The sequence below is a fragment of the Parasteatoda tepidariorum genome, chromosome 3, assembly GCF_043381705.1.
Source record: "Parasteatoda tepidariorum isolate YZ-2023 chromosome 3, CAS_Ptep_4.0, whole genome shotgun sequence".
NCBI lineage: Eukaryota > Metazoa > Arthropoda > Arachnida > Araneae > Theridiidae > Parasteatoda > Parasteatoda tepidariorum.
The window spans coordinates 60,654,638-60,679,588 of NC_092206.1; the positions used below are offsets into that span (position 1 = coordinate 60,654,638).

The 24,951-nt window shown below is 29.8% G+C and overlaps 1 protein-coding gene across 1 annotated transcript in view; it reads right to left on the reverse strand.

Annotated features, from left to right (window-relative positions):
• Window positions 1–3,365: 3,365 nt before the first annotated feature.
• LOC107447760 (transmembrane protein 145) overlaps window positions 3,366–24,951 on the reverse strand; it is a 31,595-nt gene continuing 10,009 nt past the window's right edge. The window contains exons 5-13 of the mRNA XM_043040603.2: window positions 23,261–23,342; window positions 22,908–22,979; window positions 21,539–21,688; window positions 17,203–17,375; window positions 16,397–16,569; window positions 14,005–14,125; window positions 12,862–12,921; window positions 5,787–5,936; window positions 3,366–3,870 (exon numbers count right to left, since the gene is read on the reverse strand). Of these exons, the coding sequence (XP_042896537.1) occupies window positions 3,787–3,870; window positions 5,787–5,936; window positions 12,862–12,921; window positions 14,005–14,125; window positions 16,397–16,569; window positions 17,203–17,375; window positions 21,539–21,688; window positions 22,908–22,979; window positions 23,261–23,342 (1,065 nt within the window). The 3' untranslated portion in view covers window positions 3,366–3,786. The remainder of the gene's footprint in view (window positions 3,871–5,786; window positions 5,937–12,861; window positions 12,922–14,004; window positions 14,126–16,396; window positions 16,570–17,202; window positions 17,376–21,538; window positions 21,689–22,907; window positions 22,980–23,260; window positions 23,343–24,951) is intronic.

A 24,951-nucleotide genomic window follows, 5' to 3' on the forward strand; every position in this document is an offset into this window, starting at 1 on the left:
TTGAGTTATCTTGAATAATTCCTTCAGCCATAATTTCAAATGGCAGGAGATTCTGGGCTCTGTTTACCCATATCCACTAAATATTCATAACCACAAATTTCAAAACCACACTTATTCACTTTATAAATTATGATATTCTATTTGGTTTGAGAAAAGAATAATTAAATTATAAAAGCAGAATTTTTCCCCAAAATGATAACAAGAAATTTAATAACCATAAATCCACTTTTCAAATTTTCATTAAAATTGGGTGAGATTTAAAACCATAAAAATTTGTAATTATTTAATGTTTTTGAATAAATTATATTGTAATTTAATTTGTTTAAATTGGATATTAATTTCATTTACCCCCTGAGGATTATTTACTTAAAAAGTCGTATTTTAACCTGCAGTCTTCTCCACATACCAAAACCAGGTTTTCCATGTTATTAGATAGGGAAATAGTGTAATCAGGGAGAAACACTATAATTGACAAGTATCAATTATGTTAAGAAATTAAAAAGTCTTTAAAGCATTTTACTTTAGCTTAGTTAACATAATTTGACTGGACTTGTCATTTTGACTACAATTTGTACACTGTAAACTTAATTGATAAATACATATTTTTAATTTTATAAGCTATCTTCTTAAAACTCAAGTTCAATATTGTTCCTGCTGTTTTTCCGAACAAAATTTTGTGGCTTCAATTATAACCTTATTTATAAAATTAAATGAATATGCATTTGTAAGATCATCATTGCATCAAAGATTAGATTCTATATACAATAAAGAACACATTATGTCAAAGTATCTAATTAACAAAGACAGTTGATCATTAGTGTACTGATACAGAATGAAAAATGAATTTTTAGCTTCATATTCTGTATCTTGACATTGATAAAACTCTTTTAACTTCAAAGCTACATATGAGATGTCACACTGTTCTGTTCTTTTATAAATTAGGAACCTGCATGCTTCGGGCAATCGCAGAATGTTGATTATTTTGAATAGTTTATATCTTGAAACTCCCTAAAATCAATTCAGAATTTAAAAAACTGACCCGAATATTAAAAAAAACTTAACTTAAAATTAGCCCAAAACGAAACTAACATCACGTGACACAAAATGAGGCGTGGTTTGCTATGACGACAGGATACAGTATCTCAGCGAACGGGAGGAGTTAAACCAAAGCTTCCTATCTAAAAATGTGTTACAAAGGCCTTTTAATTTGAACCGCATTTTTTAAAAATTGTTTTTCTTTCATGCTTATATTATTTATATATAGTTTAAATATATATGTAGTGTATATCAGTTGCATCCTCCTCCTTGAGAAAATTTTTGTGAGCACCTTTCAGCATAATGAAATAAAATTGAGGAATGAAAAAATAAATATCGAAACTACATTTTTTTTAACAACTTTTGAAATAAATTCATTTTTATTTATTTATACTGATTCATTTTTATTTATATTTGTCTATACATAAAAGTCTGAACTGTTTTGAAAGTTTTTTATTTAATAAGTTGATCCCAATTAGAGGGAATGGAATGAATGGTATATGACCTGGAATTATAAGTTTTTAGGTAAATAAAATGTTTTAAAAAATTCTTTTTTATTATTAACTTCTAAAATATTTGATTAAATTTTTTTTGAAGAAATGTAAATAATGCTAAACACCTATCATTTTTTATTTTAACTTTCATAATTTTTTCTTCCAAATAAAATTATTTTTTAACTTTAAAAAAAAGAACCTGTACACAACTGTTCTGTCAGAATAAAATTCTTTCATTTTAAAGAATAAAGAAAAAAAGAAAGAAAGTGATCTGAACAGCATTTCAAAAACATTTTAAAATTCAGTATAATGAATTATTCATTCAGAGAAGCTTATCAATCAGAGAAACAATCTTATAGAATTAAATTATAATTAAGTAAGTTACTGTAAAATGGTCTTAGCAACAGTATAATGCAGTAGTTGCAGACAATTTGCGAGTATTTTTTTTCATCGCGTTTGATGGCTTTGCACCAAATTTGTCTTTTTTCATCTTTTGGTACACTAAAAAATAATTTATTTGGCGTGTTTAATGTAGAACTATTGCACATGATACAATGCAACACTTGTAGTTTTTGCTTGGCGCTAATTTTTAAAATTTATACTCGGAGCGGCATATGCTTTCACCGTCCGTTTCACATGATGGGAGTTGTGGTTGTACTGTATCGTGACGTCATCAGAGCAGATGGGAAACCTAGCAGCGATTTAGGGGGCGGGGCTAATCGAGCGATTTCAACTATTAATAACAAAATAACTAGTTATCGCACCGGTCTTAAATTGGTGTCTATCTTTATAAAATGGCATGATGTTTCATTTTAAAACATAAAAAAAAAGCATGCAGGTTCCTCATTGCGCTCTGCTTTATTTTCTATAATAACCGGCATTGAACACCCGACATGATTCTGAGTTTGTGACTATCAATGCTCAACTCAATGGCCTCGTAATTTTGAACCCAACCCAGAAGAAAAAGGAACTTCTGGATCAAGTACTAGGACATACTAGCCTTTATGGAGGTTTTTTTTAATGGATCTAAACCACATTTATGTTACATGGAGAGGAAAACCTTCCACACTTAGCCAACGGCAAGGGGGTTCTAACCCATGATCAGTCTACCACTTGGGATATTTTATGTCAGCATTGTCGTCTGTTTGAGCCCCGAAGTAGAATTTTTATGAACCAGCTAGTGCTAAGATTTGAACCTGGCTCACCTCATTGGGAGGCGAACACTCTAACCCTGACCCACTGCAGCTCTGCATTATTATAACAATCCAAAGATGAGTTAGAAAGTTTTCTTTGACTTACAAAACAAAACAAAAATCCCATGGATTTAAATTTCTGTACATTAGTTTGATAAAATATTTATTCACTTAGCAAATTTGTTTAAATGTGTGATAATTAGCTTTAAAAATTATGTCCAAACAAGGACAATTATTATTAAACAAAGCTTAAAAAAAGAACTTTAGTTCAAAAAAAAAATATTTAAATCTTCAAATTTATAATATTTTTTACGTTACTTATTGTAAGTTTTAGAGAAATGCTCCATGAAATGGGGTTTTTAATTTGGTTAAATTTTAAACTCATTTTTCTGTATTTTCCCATTTTTTTTAAACAAAAAAAAAAAGTTTAGGATCCTAATATTAAAATTAATATGATCAATTTTATAATAGAAGTTTGAATGTTCCTATAACTTTAATAAGGTTATAATTCAATAGACTGCTGCTAGGGAAAAAAAATATGAAGAAAAAAAAAAAAAAAGAACCACCATTCATAACTAAATGCAATTTTTTCAAACTTAGAATGGTTTGAATCTCACCTAAAGGAAAATGGTGATTAAACATATTAACAACAATAAAGTTTAATATTCAATTGGGAATACTATTTACAAAATAGAGTGAAATACAATCAACACCTGAAGGCTAGAATGATAACTAAAAATCATAACATTCATATGTACAATTTTTTTGAAATTGAGGGACCAAGTGCAAAAATCGGGTAAGTCTAAATTCTCCAAAACAATAATTACAATAATAATGCATTCTTGGTTGTATATCTTTTTAAAGTGTAAGAGCCAGGCACAAATGTAACACCAATCCTGGAGTGCAAGTTGAATAGTGTAGCAAAAACTTACCGATTTTTTTTTTTTTAAATTTTATTAAGCTCTTGTCAATGATTTTTTGGATCAATACTCCCTTTTCTTGCATCAAGTCCCTCAAAAAGTTGAACTAAAGAAATTTTTAGTCCTGATGGAAAATGCTTTAGGTTATGTTGTAGTTGTTGCTTCATTTTGATTATTAATTTGTGCTGCAGAAGGTGCCGTTGGTCTTGTACCATTCACATATGGTGGCTGTAAAAAAAAAAATTAGAAGGATATCATAAAATAATAACTATATTTTTTTAACTAAACGAACTTAAGAAATGTATTAAATAGTTCATTTTTAAAAAAACTATTAAATTTTACTTATAAACCGATTTGTGGTAACGCAACTCACGTCCATAGTTGAAAATTAATGACTCCATTATTATGTACTGCACTGGTTTCTCTTAGGGATGTAACGAATATTCGCCCCTTTTGCCGAATATTCTGCCTAGCCGATTACTGAAGTTATTCGGCTGAATAATTAAGTTATTCGGCCGAATAATTAAGTTATTCGGCTGAATATGAATATTATTAGATATTTAGTTGAATAAATTCATAATAATAAAGAAAGATATTTTTTTAAATGTGCTTTTAAATATATTTAATCATGAATATTGCAGAGTTACATTTCATTGCATTAATTATTAGAAAATCTAACATTTACTCAATTTAGTTGTATAATACATAAGTGTATTTAATAATGTTACGTAAATAAAAACGTTTACTTGTTTCAAATTTATCATCATATGTATTTAAACAAGCATTGGAATCTTTTACATTAAAATACAAATATATATAGTTTGTTAAATAGAAGTGTGAATACTATCTGAATCGGCAATTAAAATTTATTTGTGATTCCCTTAATAATATCTATTTATCAATAATATGCACTAGAAATATATGATTATATAATTATTTATTATAAATGTAAAACATTAATTATCCATTTAATGGATCTCTTGATACTTAGAAAAACAAGCTACTTGAGATATATGGTTTACAGGTATAAAAAAATCATTTATCATTGTAAAGTCTAAAATTATGATGCAAGAACAATATTTTTTCAGCATTTATAGGAAGAAGTCTGTTTCGTTTGGTTTCATATATATTATTAGCTTCAGAAAATAAACGCTCACTGTATACTGTACTTGCAAGAGCAAAAAATACATCAAGCTGTTAAATTTTTTTTTAAATATAGAAAGTTTAAAAAAGCAAATTTGTTAATATTTATTTCATATTTTATTTAAAATTTGAAAATTATTTAATTACAAAATTAAAATTTCAAAAGTGAAACTTTTTAAAAAGTTCTTAATTTTCTGGGTTTTAATAATTTTTCTGACAAAAAAGAAAGTTAAGAATACATTTAACAGTAGTAATGAGTTTTTATTTTAAATAAAATAGCATATAAATTACAAGTATAACTATAACTAAAATATGCTATCATTAATTATTTAGATTTATAAAAGCCATATTGCCTTGTTATTGGCATCAAGATATTTAAATTATTACAAAAAATAAATCAAGTTGTTAAAAAAAATTTTAAATATACAAAGATTAAAAAAGCAATTTTGTTAATATTTATTTCATTTTTAATTTAAAATTTGAAAATTACTTTAATTACAAAATTACAATCAAAAGAGAAATTTTTAAAAAGTAAGTATTCAGCCATCGAATATTCGGCCCCATCACTATTCGTTACATCACTAATTCAACCACGTTCTTAGAAAACTCAATATTTTCTTACCAAGTTAAAAAGTTTGTTATGTTTACATCCATCGATATATCTATACCACTATTTGCAACAAAAACATGCTGAATCCTAAGGACAGCCTAACTATTTCTCATGCAAATATTTCGATCAGAATTAACATCCGCAAAAGCAGAAGACAATTTTTTATAGTTTTTTCATTCAGCACTTCCATCTGTTGACGAACTTCACAACTAATTTCATAATTTATGAGTATAATATTTTTTTAAGAGCTGAATGTAGTAAACTATATATTTCCACCTACTTGTATTATTTATTTTTTAATTCTTCTGCCTTTTTTGAGCAAAAAAAAATATTTTTCTTTAATAAAAGAATTAATTCTGATGAACATAAATGCAACAAAAGTATATCTTACTATCTCTGTAGCAGCAGCAGCGATTCCAAATATAGCTGCATAATTAGGTGTGGGGTTTGGCGATGTAAGGGCATATGGATGATGGGCAAATTTGTCTAATGAATTATCTCCAATTGGAGTCCTGCCATTAGATTGTAGCATTACACCAATCTGTGAAGAAAAGAAAAAAAACTATCCAAATATGCGAGAAATAATTGTATTATGATTTAATACAGCTATTTATTATATTAAATAATGTAATTAAAATATTTTTGTACAAAAAAAAAGAAATCTAAAAATTCATTTATCAACTATGGATTTTAGAACAAGTAGTGATTTAAGTAATTTGTGACCACTTTCAAAAGGACACTATAATGCAGGAGACAAGTTAAGACAAATTCTTTTTTACCTGCCTAAATAATTTAAAATATAGAAAAACTAAGTTTAGGTAGACCTAAAGTAATCTATTAAAGTTTCAAATACTAAAAAATTGTTTTCAAAATGTAAACAAATGATTGCAGTAACTCGCAGTGGAAAAGTATTCCCAAAATAAATTATTTGCAGTGTGATATTTTGAAAATATTTTTTCGGCGTTAGAAACTTCAGGGTTTACTCTCGTTCATGGTCTTACCTGAACTCAATTTTCTTTCATTTTTAAAATAATATTAACTTTTATATATCAATGGTGGGGAAACATAATTTGCCAGGAAAAGTGTTACCAGTATAGTGTCTTCTAATGCAGCTATACCCAAATTTTTTTCAGCTATGGAACCCTAAATAATCAACCTTCTTTCGGCTGAATTTCGACTCTACAAAAAAAGTATATTTAGATAATTGTGAACTTTATAACCTACAGAAGACTATTTTTAAAATATCTAAGATTTGTCATTGTTATGTTATTAAGAATCTTAAATTAGGATTATAGATAATCGTCCAACAACTAAATTTGCAGTCATTATGCTACATCTAATCCAGTTATAAATTTATTTTTGGAGCATGAATGAAGATGACTAAAATAAGACGAATCATGGTTTATTTCGAGATTAAAACTTAAAAGAACTGCTATAAAAGTTGAAAATGGTTATTAAGGAAACTTATCCCTTTACTAAAAAACTTAGTTATTTTATTTTGATTTGAAAAACAGGGGAAACAGTATAAGAAATACTACAATACAATATTTTATAAAGGTTTGTCCTTTGCATAATTTGTTCAGAACATTGTTTCTAGAAATATTATATTCTCTTTTAAAAAATGCCATTTCATAATCTTTGACAAAAATTGAAAAAAAAATCATTAAGACAATCGAGAAATTAAATAAATCAGGAATTATATAAGTTCATTTTAAATCCTTTTCCAATCTCCAAGAAAGCAGACACTAGCTTGCAATTTACATCATAAGTTTTGCTAGAACTCTCTCTTTCACTGGAGTACGTTGATCCAAAGCTTTTAGAACAATTTTTGCATACTAATTCTAATTTTTTAGCAAAACCAAAATTTGTATGTTCTTCAACAGTAAGAGCATTTTTGCCACATTTATTACAATTGATATTCTTCATAAGAGAAGACCAGCTGTGCTGACGATGTTATAATTAGTTACCTCAACGTTAGGATCTCTAACAGGTACATTTTCATTATTAGAATCTAATAATCCTATAGCTGTGGTTGATTCAGATGATGTAGCTGTATTTATATCGTTTACTGTATCACTATTAGAATTATTTTTCCCCCATCGTTTTTTAGCATTCAACGATGAGGCGCGTCGCCGTTTAGTCATTCTCCCCTTGGGTTTTCTCCACCTTGAACTAATCAAATACATGATAACAGAAATAAGTAGTTTAAAATAAGTACGAAACTTAATCCACTTTCAAAATAATCTAAAAAAGTTCAAAAAAGAACTCCCAAAAATATCTTTAGAAAGAAAAAATTGAAAATTAACACAGAACAACGCATAAAAAACAAGGCAAAGAAAAGCAAACAAATATTTTGTTCTATAATCAATTAATCAAATTCAAAATCTATTGCCAACAGTAATCAAAAAAATATATGTAAAATCTTGGCAAGCAAAGAGCACGGGGCGAGCTCATATGATCAGAAAGTCGTTTCCCCAATCGTGGTTGCCGGGAGAAAAGTGTCGAACCAAGCAGACTCCTCAATTCTGCTTTTAACATGTAAAGTCTATGGCGGGCTTGTCATACTTTGAATCGATTTTTCTTGTGTAGGAATCGGAGTGATCAATTAAAAAAAAAATAATAATAATTTTTTCAATCTTTCCTGTTGTTGTTGTTAATTTGCGTCGCACTAGAGCTGCACAATGGGCTATTGGCGACGGTCTGGGAAACATCCCGGAGGATGATCCGAAGGCATGCCATCACAATTTTGATCCTCTGCGGAGGGGATGGCACGCTTCAGTAGCCCGACGACCTGCGTGCGAAGTCCAGCACTTTACGGTAGCACAGTTTAACGAAGACCAATACCGCACACCCTCGGTCCCTACGCAGACTGATCCAAGTGGTCACCCACCCGCACACTGACCGTAGCCAGTGATGCTTGACTTCGGTGATCTGCTGGGAACCGTGTCTTAACGATCAATCCACTGCGGGACTCTTGACAAAAACAAAATACAATTCATGAATTTTACGAACTTTAGATACATTCCTACTGAATGAGGTTTGATCATTCTACTTTAAATGGACCAATAAAATTCTCAAATTCTTAATGTATATTTTACATGAATTTTCGTTATGTACCACGAAAATGTAGGTCAATTTTTTTTATCCTTTATTAATTTTTGTAATATTGCCTTTGAAATTCAAGTCACTTTCTACCTTTGAGTAAGGGAGGAAGGCAACTTCCACCCCCAAGTTCATTCTCCAAAAGACGATTGAGGTCTAATATACTCTGTAGGTGGTCTTGCTCCCTCCTTGCCAAATACTTTACTTTGTTCAACTCTTTTTGAAAATCTTTTTCTCTCTCTGTCCTTTTGAAGAAATGATATGGAAAGCGTTTTAAAAACCGATAGCTTACTTTTTATTTATAAGCTTGTAATTTATTATGAAAATTATATTCGCTAATAATTCGTTCATTCTATATGCATTTTATTTACTTAGTAGTAATAGTTTTCTTGTTTTTATTCATTTTGAGAGTGGAATTTATTTTTTAAATACATTATTCCCCTTTTTTAAAAAACTTTTTCCCTTGTTTTTTAAAGATGTTTCAAAATTAAAACATTTAGCTTCCGAATCAAGTGAGATTAATTCAAATCGAGACAATGACGTAAAGATCTTCCAATATACTATAGGCATCATAAAACTGCAGTTTTCCTTTTTTTTTAAAAAATATATCGTACACTCATTTGTAAGTTTAAAAAAACATATACATTAAAAAAATTGAAAAGGTTGCAATTTTTCCATTCCATAAATAATTTTAATTACTCCAACAGCTGGGATAGTTTGTTTCTCCACGGTAAGGGAAAAAAAATAGCTAGTACACAAGACCACACATCATCCAAACATGAACAAGCACTTAGCCCTGTTTTTAGGGCTTTAATGTAAATACACAAGAACACTAAAGTATTATGAAACTTTTATTTAAATCAGTAAACGAAGAAAAATATGAAAATATGCGCATGTATTGTAAAATTCTTTTTTTAAAAAAAAGGAAGTAAAAGAACAGTGGACATAATTAATATTCACGAGAGAAAAATACAAACGGTATCAAAATATAATTAATCGATGCTAAGGAAAGCAACACTGAAAATATTGAAACTAGTTTGATTGCCAGATGAAATAGAAAGAATGAGAAATGTGATTATTATAAACACCACAAAATTTCATCACGATAAATTAAAAAATAAAAATAAGTTTTAATACTTAGAGTTATGCTTCGCCTTGTTACTTCAGACAGTCAAACTGGTTTTGATGTTTTCAGTCCTGATTCCTTAGTTGATTCTCTAGATTTTGAAACTATTAGTTTTTTTTAATTGCTTTAATATTAATCTGTAATTCCTAATTAATACACTTTTTAAAACTTTTTTTCGCAATATTCTAAAAATATATATTAAGAGTAGTAATTATGCAATATCTTATGCATTTTATAACGAGAAATTTTTCGAATTCATATTAAAAATGTGTAATGCAATTTTTATTCACAATTTTTCGCTCTTTTATATCGATAGAACAAAGTATGTCATTAATGTGTTATTTTAATTTCTCTTCCCTGACCCTCCTTTGCCCTTCATGGAGAAGAGTTTTCTGAGTAGAAATTTCTGCACTGCAAACTTTAATTAGTGTAGTTATAGTTAATTAAAGTATTAAAAAACTAACCCGCATTAGCATTACATGGAGAGGAAAAAAGCGAAAACCTCCCAGGGTTAGCCAGCATGAATATATCTTCTAGATAACCATAATTTTCTGTATTTTTGTGTTTAATAAAATTTTGTAAAGTAAACTTGTCTCAATCTGTTGTTATGTTGTAAGTTTTAATGAAAATTAATAAATGCCTTTTCTTTCAAAAATTTCGGTATCGTACTTTTTCATAAATTAATTTCGATTATTTTGATAAATCTTTATATTAATTACAGTGAGCAGCTTCACAAATCTATGTATTAAAATGTAACATAGAATTGTTTTATTTTGTTGTTTTTAATAATCCATCGAAATGATCTATTAGAAAAATAAATTTAAACTGTCACTTCAGCTTATTAGTCGAAAATGTTATAATTTATTTCTACGACAGAAATGATGGTATTTTTTATGAACCCTCAAAACTGAAATGAAAGAGTTACATCAATTTTCTTATAATTTTACTTCTACGTTGAGAAAATTATAAAGCTTATCAAAGATAGTTTTCAAGGAACTTCTTAGAAATAAGTTATACTTATGTAAGTTATTTATTTGTTCTTTTATTTACGGCATTTACAAATAGAATGCGTTTATTATATACCCACTTTTACCATCATTCTTTATTACTATTATTATGGTTATAATAATTTTAAGTTAAAGGCTTAAAATTAAAAATGAAGTTCCTTTATTATATAAAGTAACCACAAGATATTACTTGATAAAAATTATTTGATAAAATATAAATACCGTTTAACAACCAAAAGCTGATAAATAAAATATATTCGCTTTTTAATAAATAAGTTATATTTTCCTTTATTCCTTTAAAATAAAACTTCATAAAACTGCGCTCTCAAAATATGTAGTTTAATGAATTTATACTAAATAACTGCTTTAGATCAATAAGGAATTTTTTTTTGTATTATTGCTAAATAATATCTTTGGCGATAAGTTTTTAAAGTAACTATAATTAAGTAGAAATAATGTAAGTAAAAATGATGAATATGAGTTTGTGGGTTAAGTTTTAAATGTATCCGAGCTAAATTATTAGAATAAGTTAAGTGATATAATCGGAAACTAGATCTGTCTTAATATGATTTAAAATTTTGTGATCATTGAATCGAATAATTTTTAGTTTTGATGTTTCAATTTGTTTGTGACAAATAACAAATATTCCCGGTGTTTATTTTTTAAGATCAAATCATAATTCCAGTTCGGAGTTATTTATACAATAATAAATGTAGTTAGCAAAAGTAATAATTAAAATGAAGTGAGTTTCTAGTGAAGGTTAATTTAGTTCATTCAAATTGCGAAATTCAAATATTTAAGTCTAAATCAAATTTACACAGTAAGCAACCATATTCGCTTAAACAATGGATTAAATGTCAACATAGTTTTTTAAAGTGGTAGAATTTAATTAGTTTCAAAACGGTGTAACAATCTTTAAAAAAAATTTAAAAAATTAATCGGATTATGAATTGACATTCTATATCATTAACTTGTTTTTTAACTTTTAATTCATATTTTCCTCATTAATTACATTGTATTTAACACACTTACATGCTTTTATACGTATTGCAATAATATTTTTATGGTCCTGAATTACAAGCTTATCGTAGTTGGTATATTTAAAAAAAGTAAATAAATAAAATTTGCAACCTGGGAGGGGAAAAAAATTCTATACGCAGATCAACGAATGTAGTATTAGGATTCAGAGTGCATACTGATTCGCAAAATGAAAACATGTATAATAAATAATAAATCCTATCTTCATAAGAATATTTAAGAAAATTACTGATTTTTCTGTATTGATATATTACTTAATTTTTGTAATGTTAACTCTGTTTGTTAAGTCTTCAACAGAACAAAACTTTAAAAAAATATTTAGCTTCAGTAACTGCATTAAAATTACACGACGCGCATTGTGAAAAAGTGTCAGCTGATCGACATCTGATGTCTTCCTACACCACTGCCTCAATCTGGCACATTATTTTATCTTCAAGTTGGGATAATAAATTTTAAAAATAAACACATTAAATAATAGCTGAAAAAGTATAGGTTAACACTTTTTACATTGATATGTGTTTACAACTTAAATTGTATTGCTGAAGAAATAAAGTTGTATGCAACTTATAAAGAGCCATTACTTGACTGCATATTAGAATTACTTATTTCCTAATATACTCTAGTATTAAATGGCATGCAACGATTCTTGGATGCCCGGGGCAAATAACACGATTCTGGGTCCCCTAAAAGAGGAGGGTAATTACTGCAGAAGGTAAAATAAAAAGTAATTTATTTTTAAAAAAAAGGGAGGGAGACACAAATTGGAAAGAAATATATAAATCCATATTTTAAAATCCTTTCTATGTAATGCCAGTGAAAATTATTTTAGGTTAAAAACCTAATTATTTCCAACCTTAAATTTTTAAAGGCAAAGAATAGTTAAATTTTAATGATCTAAAATGAAATGTGTGATTAAATTTGTATAGTAAAACAGTTTCTTATTGATGGATTTGTTCTAGAATCATATTTTTGCTTCGTAAAATATTTTGTTTGAATAACTATTTATCCATTAAAAAATGCCGTTCTAATAAAAATAACAGTAAAACTTTAGTGTTCTTAGTCATCAATTAAATCTTCTTTTAACTAAATATCTGGGACCATGACCCTCTTGTTGGCCACGCTATTAACGGCTATTACAATAGATAAAATACTCAAAACACTGTACTGGTGTTATAACAGTGAAAAATACGTACTTGAGATGTTCTCACGTGATAAGGAAAGTTCTTGTTTGCTTTTGCGGGTCTTGTCAAAACCTGAAAATAAATTTTTAAAAATTAAAGTTTCAGAAAAAACAATGCATATTAAAACTTATATTTTTCAGATATGATTTGACTGTCAACGTTTTTCTAGCACTGCACTAATATACAACGCTCTGAGATTCATCCTTGTGGATGATTCTAAGACTGTTCCGGAGCATGGGCTTGAATTACTATGATTTAGATCTAAGAGGAAATGGTGGTAGTAATTACATTGCCACCGCAGCATGCTCCTCAACTGCGCGTAGACTTTTGTAATTGTCGGGAACGTTATATTTTATTTTATATCCGTCGTTGAGCAGCCGACCCAATTTTGGGTTTACGACTACTAATGTTCAACTCCGTAGCCTTGTAATTTCGAACCAATCCAAAAGACAAGGAAACTCCTGGATCAGTACCCCCAGAGGTATTGATTTACTATGGGAACATGGAGGACTTTGCGACTCGACAGATTTAACGTGCATCAGTCACCATTTACTACACGGGAAGTTTTCGGCCGACCTGGGAGCGAACTCACGAACTCTTGGGCATGGGCCCAGTGTCCTACCAACCAGACTATCCAGCCCCTCAGGAACGTTATAGTGGAGTGAATTTTCTAAGACACTGTCATAAGGAAATCCCGCCTTTGAATCAAAGCCCTTCTCTAGCCGTGGTAAGCTTTGGCTGGGCATATTATATATATATATATAATATGCCCAACCAAAAACTCATCAAAACCCAACTAAAAGCCTCAATTAACCAATATCGCATTATTATCTTTAATCTTTTTATTGATAGTTAAAAAAAAAGTTTATTTTATAAAGTATTAAAATTTTTAACCATAATTATCTTGAATAAGTTATCATGCTAAAACCTTTGGAATGTAGAAAAGCTTTTTAAAAGAGTTTCAAAATATTCATTGCTAATTTTTAACTAAAAAAATTATCAATAATTATAAATTTTAATCTTAAGCAGAGACAAACGTAAAACATAACCCCTTATAATATTATTTATTAAATAATGAATGGTATTATTAAATTTTATTAAAAAAATAGTTCTTAAATATATATGGAAGTTATATGAGTATTTTCTCATCCTTACAAAGAAAACGAAGTGAGCTGATATTGAAATGAAAAGTTCCACAGTGTTGAGAAGTTTCTCTCGAACCCACTTTGGCACAACAAAAGTTGAAATCAGAATAACGACTGGAGCTGAGAGGAACCTAGAAAGAAAACAAACAGTTTTACATATTAAAAAAGTAGTCTTTAAACGAGTATACACTCTATAACAAAAAAATCGACGCACCAAGAACGCACTAAGACGAGCAAAATCGACGCTCGATCAGGCTGGAATGATGCCGACTGGGGACGTATAGTCTTTAGCGACGAATTCCGCTTTCAACTGTCTCCTGACGATCATCGAAGACGTGTTTGGAGACGCACAGGGCAGAGGGGCGGATCCTGCCTTCACTAGTGCCCTCCACACCGGCCCTCAACAAGGCATTATGGTCTGGGGTGCCATTTCCTTTGACAGCCGGACCCCTTTGGTCGTCATTAGAGGCACACTTACTGCACTGCGGTACGTCGACGACATCCTAAGACCTGTTTTGTTACCGTTCTTTTTGCAGCACCCTGGGCTGGTTTTTCAGCAGGACAATGCCAGACCACATCACGTGTTGCTATGAACTGTCTGCAAGCTTGTCAAACTCTTCCTTGGCCTGCCAGATTACCAGATCTCTCTCCCANGTACGTCGACGACATCCTAAGACCTGTTTTGCTACCGTTCCTTTTGCAGCACCCTGGGCTGGTTTTTCAGCAGGACAATACCAGACCACAGTACGTGTTGCTATGAACTGTCTGCTAGTTTGTCAAACTCTTCCTTGGCCTGCCAGATCACCAGATCTCTCTCCCATCGAGCATGTCTGGGTTATGATGGGAAGGCGATTGCATCTGGCACGGAATGTTGATGACCTCGTTCAACAATTGGATCGAATTTGGCAGGAAGTACCGCAAGTGACAATCCGGGAGCTTTATCGGTCTATGCCACGCCGTGTGGCAGCTTGTATACAGGCTAGAGGCAGGTCAACACCTTATTGAACTTGTTACTGTAACTCTGTAATAAATTATTCAATTGTTCTGAAATTTTAATCATTTACTATTCTGTACATTGTCTTCCTATCCACCAATTTTCGTTTCCATCGGACAACTCCTTTTTGGTGCGTCGATTTTTTTCTTATAGAGTGTATTTATATGCTTAAAAAATGTAAAGTACTACGTGTAATTCAATTGAAGCCTCTAATAACAGAATGGAGATTGCGTTTTGCAATTATTTGTTGAAAAGGGAAATAAAGAATGTAAAAAATATTTACATAAAAATCTAAAATCCCTAACAAAAGAATGCTTCAACTTTTTGAGTTGCGAAACTAATGCCAGTTAGTGAAAAAAATTAAATAAAAATTCTGCAGGAATGTTGCGTTATGCTTTTTTTGGGGGGGAAGGGAAGAGAAGATGTGTCAAGAGAAAGAGAAGGGTGTTCAAAATCTCCAAAAATATTCTTGCGTATTACTTTGAGTGCTTTCTTTCTCCTTGAAAAAAAACCCGTATACATACGATAATAATTAGAAAACAATAAATTTTGTGACAATAATAATTTAAAGACATATTTTTTAATAACTATTCTTAGCCATTTATATCTAATAAATATTTGAAATCACGTAAACTTCCCATTCGATTGAAAATATTTTCATTTTCTTTGTTTTGTATGTTAAAACTATTTTTGGAAATAATTTAGGAACCATCAAATCTGTGATGTTTAAGCATGCTAAATTAGTTTAAACTAGTTTACCTTATTACCTTACCTTATTTATTTATTTATTCATGCTATTTATTTTTGATAGAATTATCTCACATTCGCGTAACACAATAAAAAATTTCAGGATTATCCCGACGGCAAGGGGATTCTAACTTAATCCGGGACCATTGAGGATTGATCCGTCAACCATTGAGAATATTTTATGTCATCACTGTGATCGGCACGAGCAGGGAACAAAATTCGTAACGATCAGCTATAGTTGGGAATCGAACTTCATTGGGAGGCAAACGCTCTATCCCTGTCTAAAAATGTCTTTATTTTTTTCCACCTTTATGTATTTAATCTGCTATCTTAGACAAAACCACCGCCTTTATCAGCGTGGTGCGTTTAACCTAACACAAATTATTTATACTACTATAAAAATTTAATTTGGGTACTTTTTCGACAATGTATTTTAAATCTGTGACGTAAGGATAAATACAATTGAAATCGAAATTTTAATTCAATTCGTCTGAACATTGCGCTTAAATTAACAACAATCGCTTTAATTTTAGCCTTTGATTATGTTTACAAAATATTAAACACAGTGTGTAGCGCTGCCTCTCAAGACTGTTAGAGAATTAGTGTCATGCAAACATTCCTTTCGATTACAAAATGTTAGAAATTTAAAATTTTTGCTTACCATATGGAATAGAGTAAGAATAGCTTAGTGTAGAAGTTTGATTTCTCGGGATAGTGTATCATTGTAAAAATGACAGCATACACAAACCAAGCCCAACCAACTAAGCGTAATCCAATAATGCCATAACCAGCTGGACTTTCATAAATGTATAAAACCTTTCCTGGGTCAAAGAACTGGAAAGAAAAATTATTGAGAGCAATTTATTTAAGTTAAAAAAACTAGACATACTGTATTAAGTTTTAACACTATAACGGGATGTCTCACAAATAACCGATAATTTTAAAAATCAAGTCCAAAAGAGAAAAAAGATAGAATTTTTTTTTTTTTTTAATTCTGTGAAGAGAAAACGGGTAATGTCACTGAGTTTTAGAATTAGTTGAAGATTTGTCAACTAGAGCCTTTAGCAATTTCAGCGGGATGTGGTATAAAGACATTATTAACAGATGTCCAAACAAGCAGTTTCGTTGAAATTAACGGAAGTATAGTTTTCCAGTCAGAAGAGCCATCTCTTGACGAACTTTGTGACTCATTTTAAAGTTTGTTCAGACATAACTGATTTCCTAAACAACTGATTAACATTTTTACCTTCTTTTATTTTTCACTAAATGATTTTTCAACCGATATAATTTTTTGTCTAAACAACATCATTGCATTATTCTTTAACTTATTTAGAACAGAAAAATTGTAAAAAAGATTTTTTTCCTGCCACTATACGACAGATTGATTATTAGTTATTATGTATTTCAAGTGGTGCATGCTTCCAGGTTTAATTAAAATGTTAATTTAAACATTTAATAAAGACTTACTTGTTTTTCATATAAGAATAGCACTGCATACACAAGAATATACAAGAACAAAAAGGCAAATATTTTAAACAATGTTTTGTTGCGTAATCTTCCTCTTGTGACTGTATAGCCCTTAGCAATGAAAATCAGCAAAGCAAGCAAAAACAATGTACTGAGAGCTTCAATCACTTTTCCTAAAAAATGAAGAGAAGAAAATTTTTATAGTGATACTAATGGTTACCTTTTTTTATCGTGCTCGTGCTACTGAAACATAATTTCATTAACAATTATTTTACATATTGGGTTATCCTGAAAATTCATGCCGATTTTAAATAGGTGGCATAAATGGCTAAATTCGAATATATCAGAATAGTTGAAATCAAAAGATATGAATGCGCACAAAGGACAGAATTTGAAAAAGTTTGGACGAATCGAAGATAGCTATTGGATACAAAACTCGAGGTATCTACCTTACGGAAAAACGAGATCTCATATGTCTTTGACAACTCGATAAAAATTGTTAGAGCTTGTTTGAATTGTTCAAGACCTTAAAATAAACACTCCATAAGGCGAGTCAACAAAAAAGGTAGCGATTTAAATTAAATAAGCAACCGTACACTTTTTCCCATCGTGTTTTATTTATTTTTTTCGAAAATCTTTAAATGATAAGAATACATTAATGTAAAAAAAAACTCTGGAAAACAGAATTTTCATTAAAATGTCCAATGTCACCATTCAAAATTTTGATCTTTCAGAATTCATCAATTTGTGAAGGAAGGATTCATGTGAAGGGAGAATTCTTTAGCAATTCACATGTGTTTAAATTGTAATGTATACGTATTAAATGTATTAAGCCTCCCCAAATATTTTAAATTATGTTTTTTTAAAGTCAGTATATTATAACTAAATTTTATGACATATTTATATTAGTTTTATTGTTGAATTAACTTTTTATAGCGTAGATTATTTCTTATATGATTTTGTGAAATATATATAGATAATTTAATGCAAGTTAAGAAAAAAAAGGTTTAAGTGAAAAGGATCAATCGACATCGGTCACTGACTCATTAGGTTCGAGAAAAAAGTAGCTACTTAACTGTTTGGAGTCTACCGGCTACTGGCTACTAGCTGAAAATCTAGATTTTCTGGTCTAGAATGATCTATTCATTTATTCCATCCTCTTTATTCACCAGACTTTCTTCCTTGCATTTTTTTACTATTTCGATCATCTTTTAAATTTAACTATTCCTCGACGTTTACGGGGGAAAAAAATTAGTACTACGATATGATTAAAATCCCGTGTATAAAATACACGCCAATAAACCTGAAAAGTCCAGAGAGGGAAGAATTTTTAAGTTTATAGGAGGGGGAAAAATTATGGTACAAAATGGCATTTGTATGCCATTTTGTTCACATTTTTTTACTACTTCGATCATCTTTTAAATTTAACTATTCCTCGACGTTTACGGGGGGGGGGGAAATTAGTACTACGATATGATTAAAATCCCGTGTATAAAATGCATGCCAATAAACCTGAAAAGTCCAGAGAGGGAAGAATTTTCAAGTTTATAGGAGGGGGAAAAATTGTGGTACAAAATGGCATTTGCTTGATTTCAATGTGCTGTCTTTCAATTTCCTTTCAGAATTGGCATGAAATTTATTGACGACACAAAATGTAGCTAGTGCAGCTTCCTTATCCAGAAAATTCCTCATCAATATCCTCCCCAATTAAGATAGAATTTTTCCGGCTTATAAAAGTCTAAATAAATAGGCATAAAATATATCTTACTATATTTAAATAAAATTATTTATAAATACGAAATTTCAAATCTCATGTAAAATATTTAAAGGAAATCAGAAAATTATGGATTAATTATTTATAAATAATATTTTTGCTTAAGGTGCAGAAATTGTTTATTGTCTCTTCGGTAGTTACAAAATAAAAAAAGTAGGGCTATTTATTATTAATCTGTTAGTTAATATGAGTATTATTGGATAAAAATAAAACACCAAACATAATAATCAAGCAATAATAATCAGGGCCCGACTTAGCCTAATTGGGGCCCGGGGCAAAAACTTCTTTGGGGGGAGGGGCTCTTTTTCACTACTTCAGTAATGAGGAATTGAACTTTATGGAGGTATTTAAATTCTTCACCTCATTATAAATATATAACAAGAAAATTGACTTGAACCTAAAATAGTTATAATGTCCCCCCTCCCTCCAATGGTCAGGCGAATTATCGTTTTGTCCATTTTAATGATGTTCCGACAATTCTATGTCAATCATGCCGAATGCAGGTTTCTGATTGTTAACTTTGTCATCTAGCTGCGAAAGATACATATGCTTGCTGACATTAGGGCGGAATTCAGCTAAAATTTCGCAATTGCACGGCTCACTTAAGCCAATCAAAAGCCTGTATTTTTGTAAACACATCGCATTTTGCTACATGTAAAAATACAGGCTTCTAATTAGCCACATTTGTCCATTGTAATTGCGAAAATTTAGCTGAATTCCGCAATAGAAAGCCATGGATTTACGAAACATATATTTTTGTGTTCATACGATATATTACTGAAGAAGCTAACATAAAACTGACGGATTTTACACTGTACTGATATTTTGTTTAAAAAAAAGTTCATTAATGCAGGAAACCTAAAATAAGCTTTCAATTCGATTTCCCCCCCCCCCTCTGACGTGGGGCTTGGGGCAACTGCCCCATATGCCCTTGCCTTTATCAGACTCTGATAATAATCTTTGGTTATTATTTTTAATGGCCTGATTAATCAAGGGATGTGAGTGCCATTACCCGGTATAACTTAGAGTAATATTTTCTTTCTTTTAAGGTTAAGTGTCACTGCTCGGTATACCCTACACTAATGTGTTTTTAAGGTGAAGTTCTACTGCCTGGTATACCTACACTGATGTTCTTAAGGTAAAGTGTCTTTGCTCCCGATATTCCTTATACTAACCGTTGAGATGAACGGTTGCCTTTGTGGTTCTGAATTCGCACACCACGATTTGGCAATTTTTTACGGCCCCCTTTTACGGAATAGTTTCAAAAAAATTATGTCATGAAAATTATACATAGCTTTTATTATTGAGTACAATCATTATCTGGAGTATTGTTAAATTTTGTTTGGGTAACAGAAATATGAGTAATGCAAAAATAATATAAATTGACTAATTTATTGATTAATGTAAAAATAACGGCTAAATTGAAAAAAATATCGTGATATATTGTTATATGTCCATATTTTCAATGTCACCGGCTCCCGATAATACGTGTAGGTGTAGCATGTGTAGGTGTAATACGTGTAGATGTAGCATCAATATTGTGATCAGTGTTTATAATTATCGTATACGATAATTTTGTGGTCATTATTGATCAAAAATACAATATCATGAATATTATACATAGCGAATGTTATTGAATACGAGAGTTCGTGAGTGTTGTTAAATTTTGTTTGGGTAACGAAGATATTGACCAATGCGAAAATAATATAAATTAGCTAAATTTTAAAAAGATTGCGATTTATTTTTAATTGCCTATATTTTTGACATAATGATATTGAAATTAGTACTTATCAGTCAAAGAGAGGCCAATTTTTGTGTGGGTGACAACTTGAAAAAAACATTCGCCAACACATGGTCCCTAAGTAAAAGCCAAAGGCGATCATACAGGGGATAGATGCTTTAAACGTATACATAAATTATATATTTGAGTATTCAAATTTAAGTTTTATATCAGTTAAGGCTCAACTGCTGGGTCTCAATATTAAGAAAACTAGCAACACAGTCTCCCGCCTTGACATTAAAAAGGTTAGAGAAAACTAATTGCAAATAAAATTCCATTTTAATTACCAATTAAATGTGCCGTGTTGTATAAATGTAAGGACTAAAGAAAGGGACTTTTAATGTAACTACTCAATTACTAGATTATGATTTTTACCCTTCTTCAACAGCGCCATTAAGCTAATGACAAGTTTTTGTTTAAAATACTAACATATCAGTATTCAGGAGACATAATCTTTTTTTTAAACAAATTCACTACTACACCCATTTTCGTCAAATCTGAAAAATACTCGAAAAAAACCTAAAATTTGTAAATGCGTACATATAAGAGGCAAAAATTAACGCCATCAGCCTCACTTATATACTTATACTTTGTGTTGATATTCGACTATACGATTTTAAATCTCGAGATACTCGGAATTCTACATACTTAAAAAGGCAGACCAACTGGTCTCCGGAGGCGGATAGTTCGTTGTTCTAGTTTTATTTGGAAACAGAAGTAGTCATATCAAGAGTCGACACTATTTTTAAAAAATGGTTAAAGTGACAATCTATAAAGTTTACCCAAGAGTTTGAGTTCCATTTCAGCATATCCTTCCTTGGCATGATTCGCATAATAGGCACACATAAATGATAAACCACAACATTCCAGAATCACTGAAGTAAGGTAGAGAGCGTAAGTGCGATGAAACAAATGTCTGGATCGAAGAGCATCTGCAAATCAATGAAAAGTTCTTCAAATTTAAATGTTACAACAGTATCGTGATTAGGTGATCAAAAAGTAAGGAACTTGGCGCTAAGAACTTGGGGAAACTCCCACGAGACTTAAAAATTCAACCTAAACTCATACTCGAACTGTGTATATGCGAGGTAAAGAGAAAAACAATTGAAGGCATACGTTACTCTGATAGAAATTATTGAGCGCTTTTTACAATAATATCGTTCTAATTTCATGCAACCTTAATATAGCTAGAGAATTAAAAATTAACTAATTATTAATTATAGTACCCATTAAACTTGATTATATGTTATAAGGCTCAACTTGAACGGAACGAAAACATAGTTTACACCTTATTATGATTGCAATAAATTTGCAAACCATTATGTTTTAAAATTATTATGCTATTAATGGTTTAACTTGAACGGAACAGAAACATGGCTGAACTGAGCACCCTATTGCAGCAAATTCACGCATTATGGCTTCAAGTATTGATATCATTGTTCAACTTTTAACCTATTTTTCTGAGAGTGTAGTGGTATTAGCTTGCATAATTTATTTTGATTTAATGTGTTATAGTTGCCAGCTACAAAACTACAATCAATAATAAACTTAAAATTAGATAAGCTTAAACTTATGATAAAATTATAAAGTTATCACACCTTCCACGATTACATTTTACACTCTACACATTTTTAGAATCCTTTTAGAGACGGAAATGAAATAACTTTTGCCACTTAAATTAATATTTAAATGAAGGGGAAAAAATGCTTTCAACACTTATCGCTCATTATTGAGGTTGAAAAAAGAAAGTAAGGGATTAAAATCATCAAAACACCAGATTGTCCAATGAGGGTGAGAAAACACTTTTTAAGCTACATTCTCAAACAAAGCGATTTTAGATTAATTTAATTTTTCTTTTGCTCCTACTGATATCAGCAGCGTTTGGGCAAAACATGAAAACGTTTTTGCACAGATTTTTCCTTCACTTTTCGAGGATTTTAATTATTATGTATGTACACGTTTTTTCGAATTATTGGATAAACTTAACTCTTAGACTAAAAGACGATTCTTAAGGCCTGGTTTCTTAAGACAAGAGCCTTATCTGGGAGTCAGCGGGCTGTTGACGTACCGGTACCCAAAGAGAACCATCACTCTAAAGTAAACACATTTTTAAACTAAATGTTAGAATTTATTGCCATAAGAATATCTTACCAGCTTCAATAAACGACAAGACAAGTAAAGCAATGTAGAGTACCAAAAAACAAATGTCGATCTGCAATATGTCTAAAAATATACAAAACAATTAATATTTAGTTATAAGATTATATTGCATACCTTAGAGTTTAAAATTCATGAAATAACCTAATAAACATAGAATGTTAGGAATAACTCTATAAACATGAAATCGATTTTTTTTCTCTGCAGTCTTAACAATATTCAATTGAAGTCATTTCAGAATTGAAACCATACTTAGAAGACAATAATGTATTTACAATAGACGAAGACAATAGATAAAAATAGGCATAGATAGAGAAGATAATATAACAAAAAAAAAATATACTTACAAAACTCATCTGCTGAAAAATGCTTAAACCATAAGCTGTGTTGATCATTTGTCATAGTAATTTTGTACTCCAGATACAAACCCTATAAATGTACAAAAACTGCAATTATCTATTTTTTGTTTAAACTAAAAACATAATTATGTTTAATAAAGAATACGTAATTAAATAAGGGGTAAGATTTAAAATAAAAAAAAATAAAAAAAACTTCAAACATTTTGATTCAATATCAGAAACGTTAAAAGCGGGGAACTATTGTCCAGCAGATTTTGTAATATACCTCTCACCTGAACAACCAGTCCCCACTACTTTCTTTCTTTTTTCTTTTTTTGCATCTTCAATTATTTGCTACCTAGTTTTACATTTTTAAAAGATGCCATATAAACATGAATAACTACTTAAAACTTTTTAATATTTTTTCCGACTTACGGCTCTTCAATTAGGACACTATTCCTCTTATTTTATCTAAAAATTGTTTTGCTTTCTTACTTACCAAACGTCATGAAAATATTTCATCAACAGGAAAGACGACAGCCAAAATAGAAATTTTAAAATATTTATTTTAAAAGAATTTTCCCTTCACTATTATTATTATTTAGTTTTTATTACTATTACGTTTAAATTACTATAATTATTATTTAAAAAGAAACCAATGATATTACCATCGAAACTATTTAGTTTCAACCTAAGTATGTATAATTATGAAGAAACAAAATTGGAAGAATATAAAACTCTATTATCTTGGTTAAAATTATACAGCACCTACAAAAGAATTCTCCACACTCCTTCACATATGCAAGATCAAATATCTGTGCATACCACTATTCAAAATACGCAGAGTATTCCGTAATCAGCACCCTTAAAAATATTGTTGGAATCCTTATCAAAAATTAAGTAAAAAAAATATGTACATTTGGGGGTCACAAATTAATACTTAAACGAGGAAAAAACAAAATCGCGAAATCCTACGACTCAACAGTTAAGAAGCAGGAAAGCCAGTTTGAAAAGATCAGAAACTGTCTCCTTTCAGGTGGAAACAAAATTGAAAGTCACCAGGCGATCACCTCCATGTTTCACCAGGCAATCAAACCGGTTTTAATATTTTTTCATTCCACCTGCCTCACTAATAATTCGAGATATTTCTTCAATCTCGTTTTCTCTTTTATATATATATATATATATATATATTCACTNATAAAACAAAGAAAGTGTATGGGAAAGCGTAAAGATTCTCTTCAGGACACATTTCTTTAAATAGTGATAATTCGAAATAAAGAATAATTATCCTAAGATAAAAAAAATTACTCTTTATAATGTGTCTATATCACTAAAAAATGAAAATGCAATTGAAAATGAGTTTGAGATGAAAGAAAAAAAAAACACGAAACAAATTTACCGATATGGGAAAATAAAATAAAAATGCCTTAAAAATAGATATATTAATCTAACAGTTAACACAAATTTGCTAAGAAGAAGAATATATATATATATATATATGTTCAAAATGAAGAAAAAAACAAAGAAAAATAATAGACAAATTAAAAAAAAAGGGGGGGAATAATAAGTAAAAAAATAACAAACAGTTTTAAAAAAAAAGAAAAAAAAGGGTGAAATTTTATTAAAAAATAACCGTGTGGGCTGAAGAAAAGATTATATCTTTTTTTTTCCCGGTTTTTTTAAATAAAATTTCATCC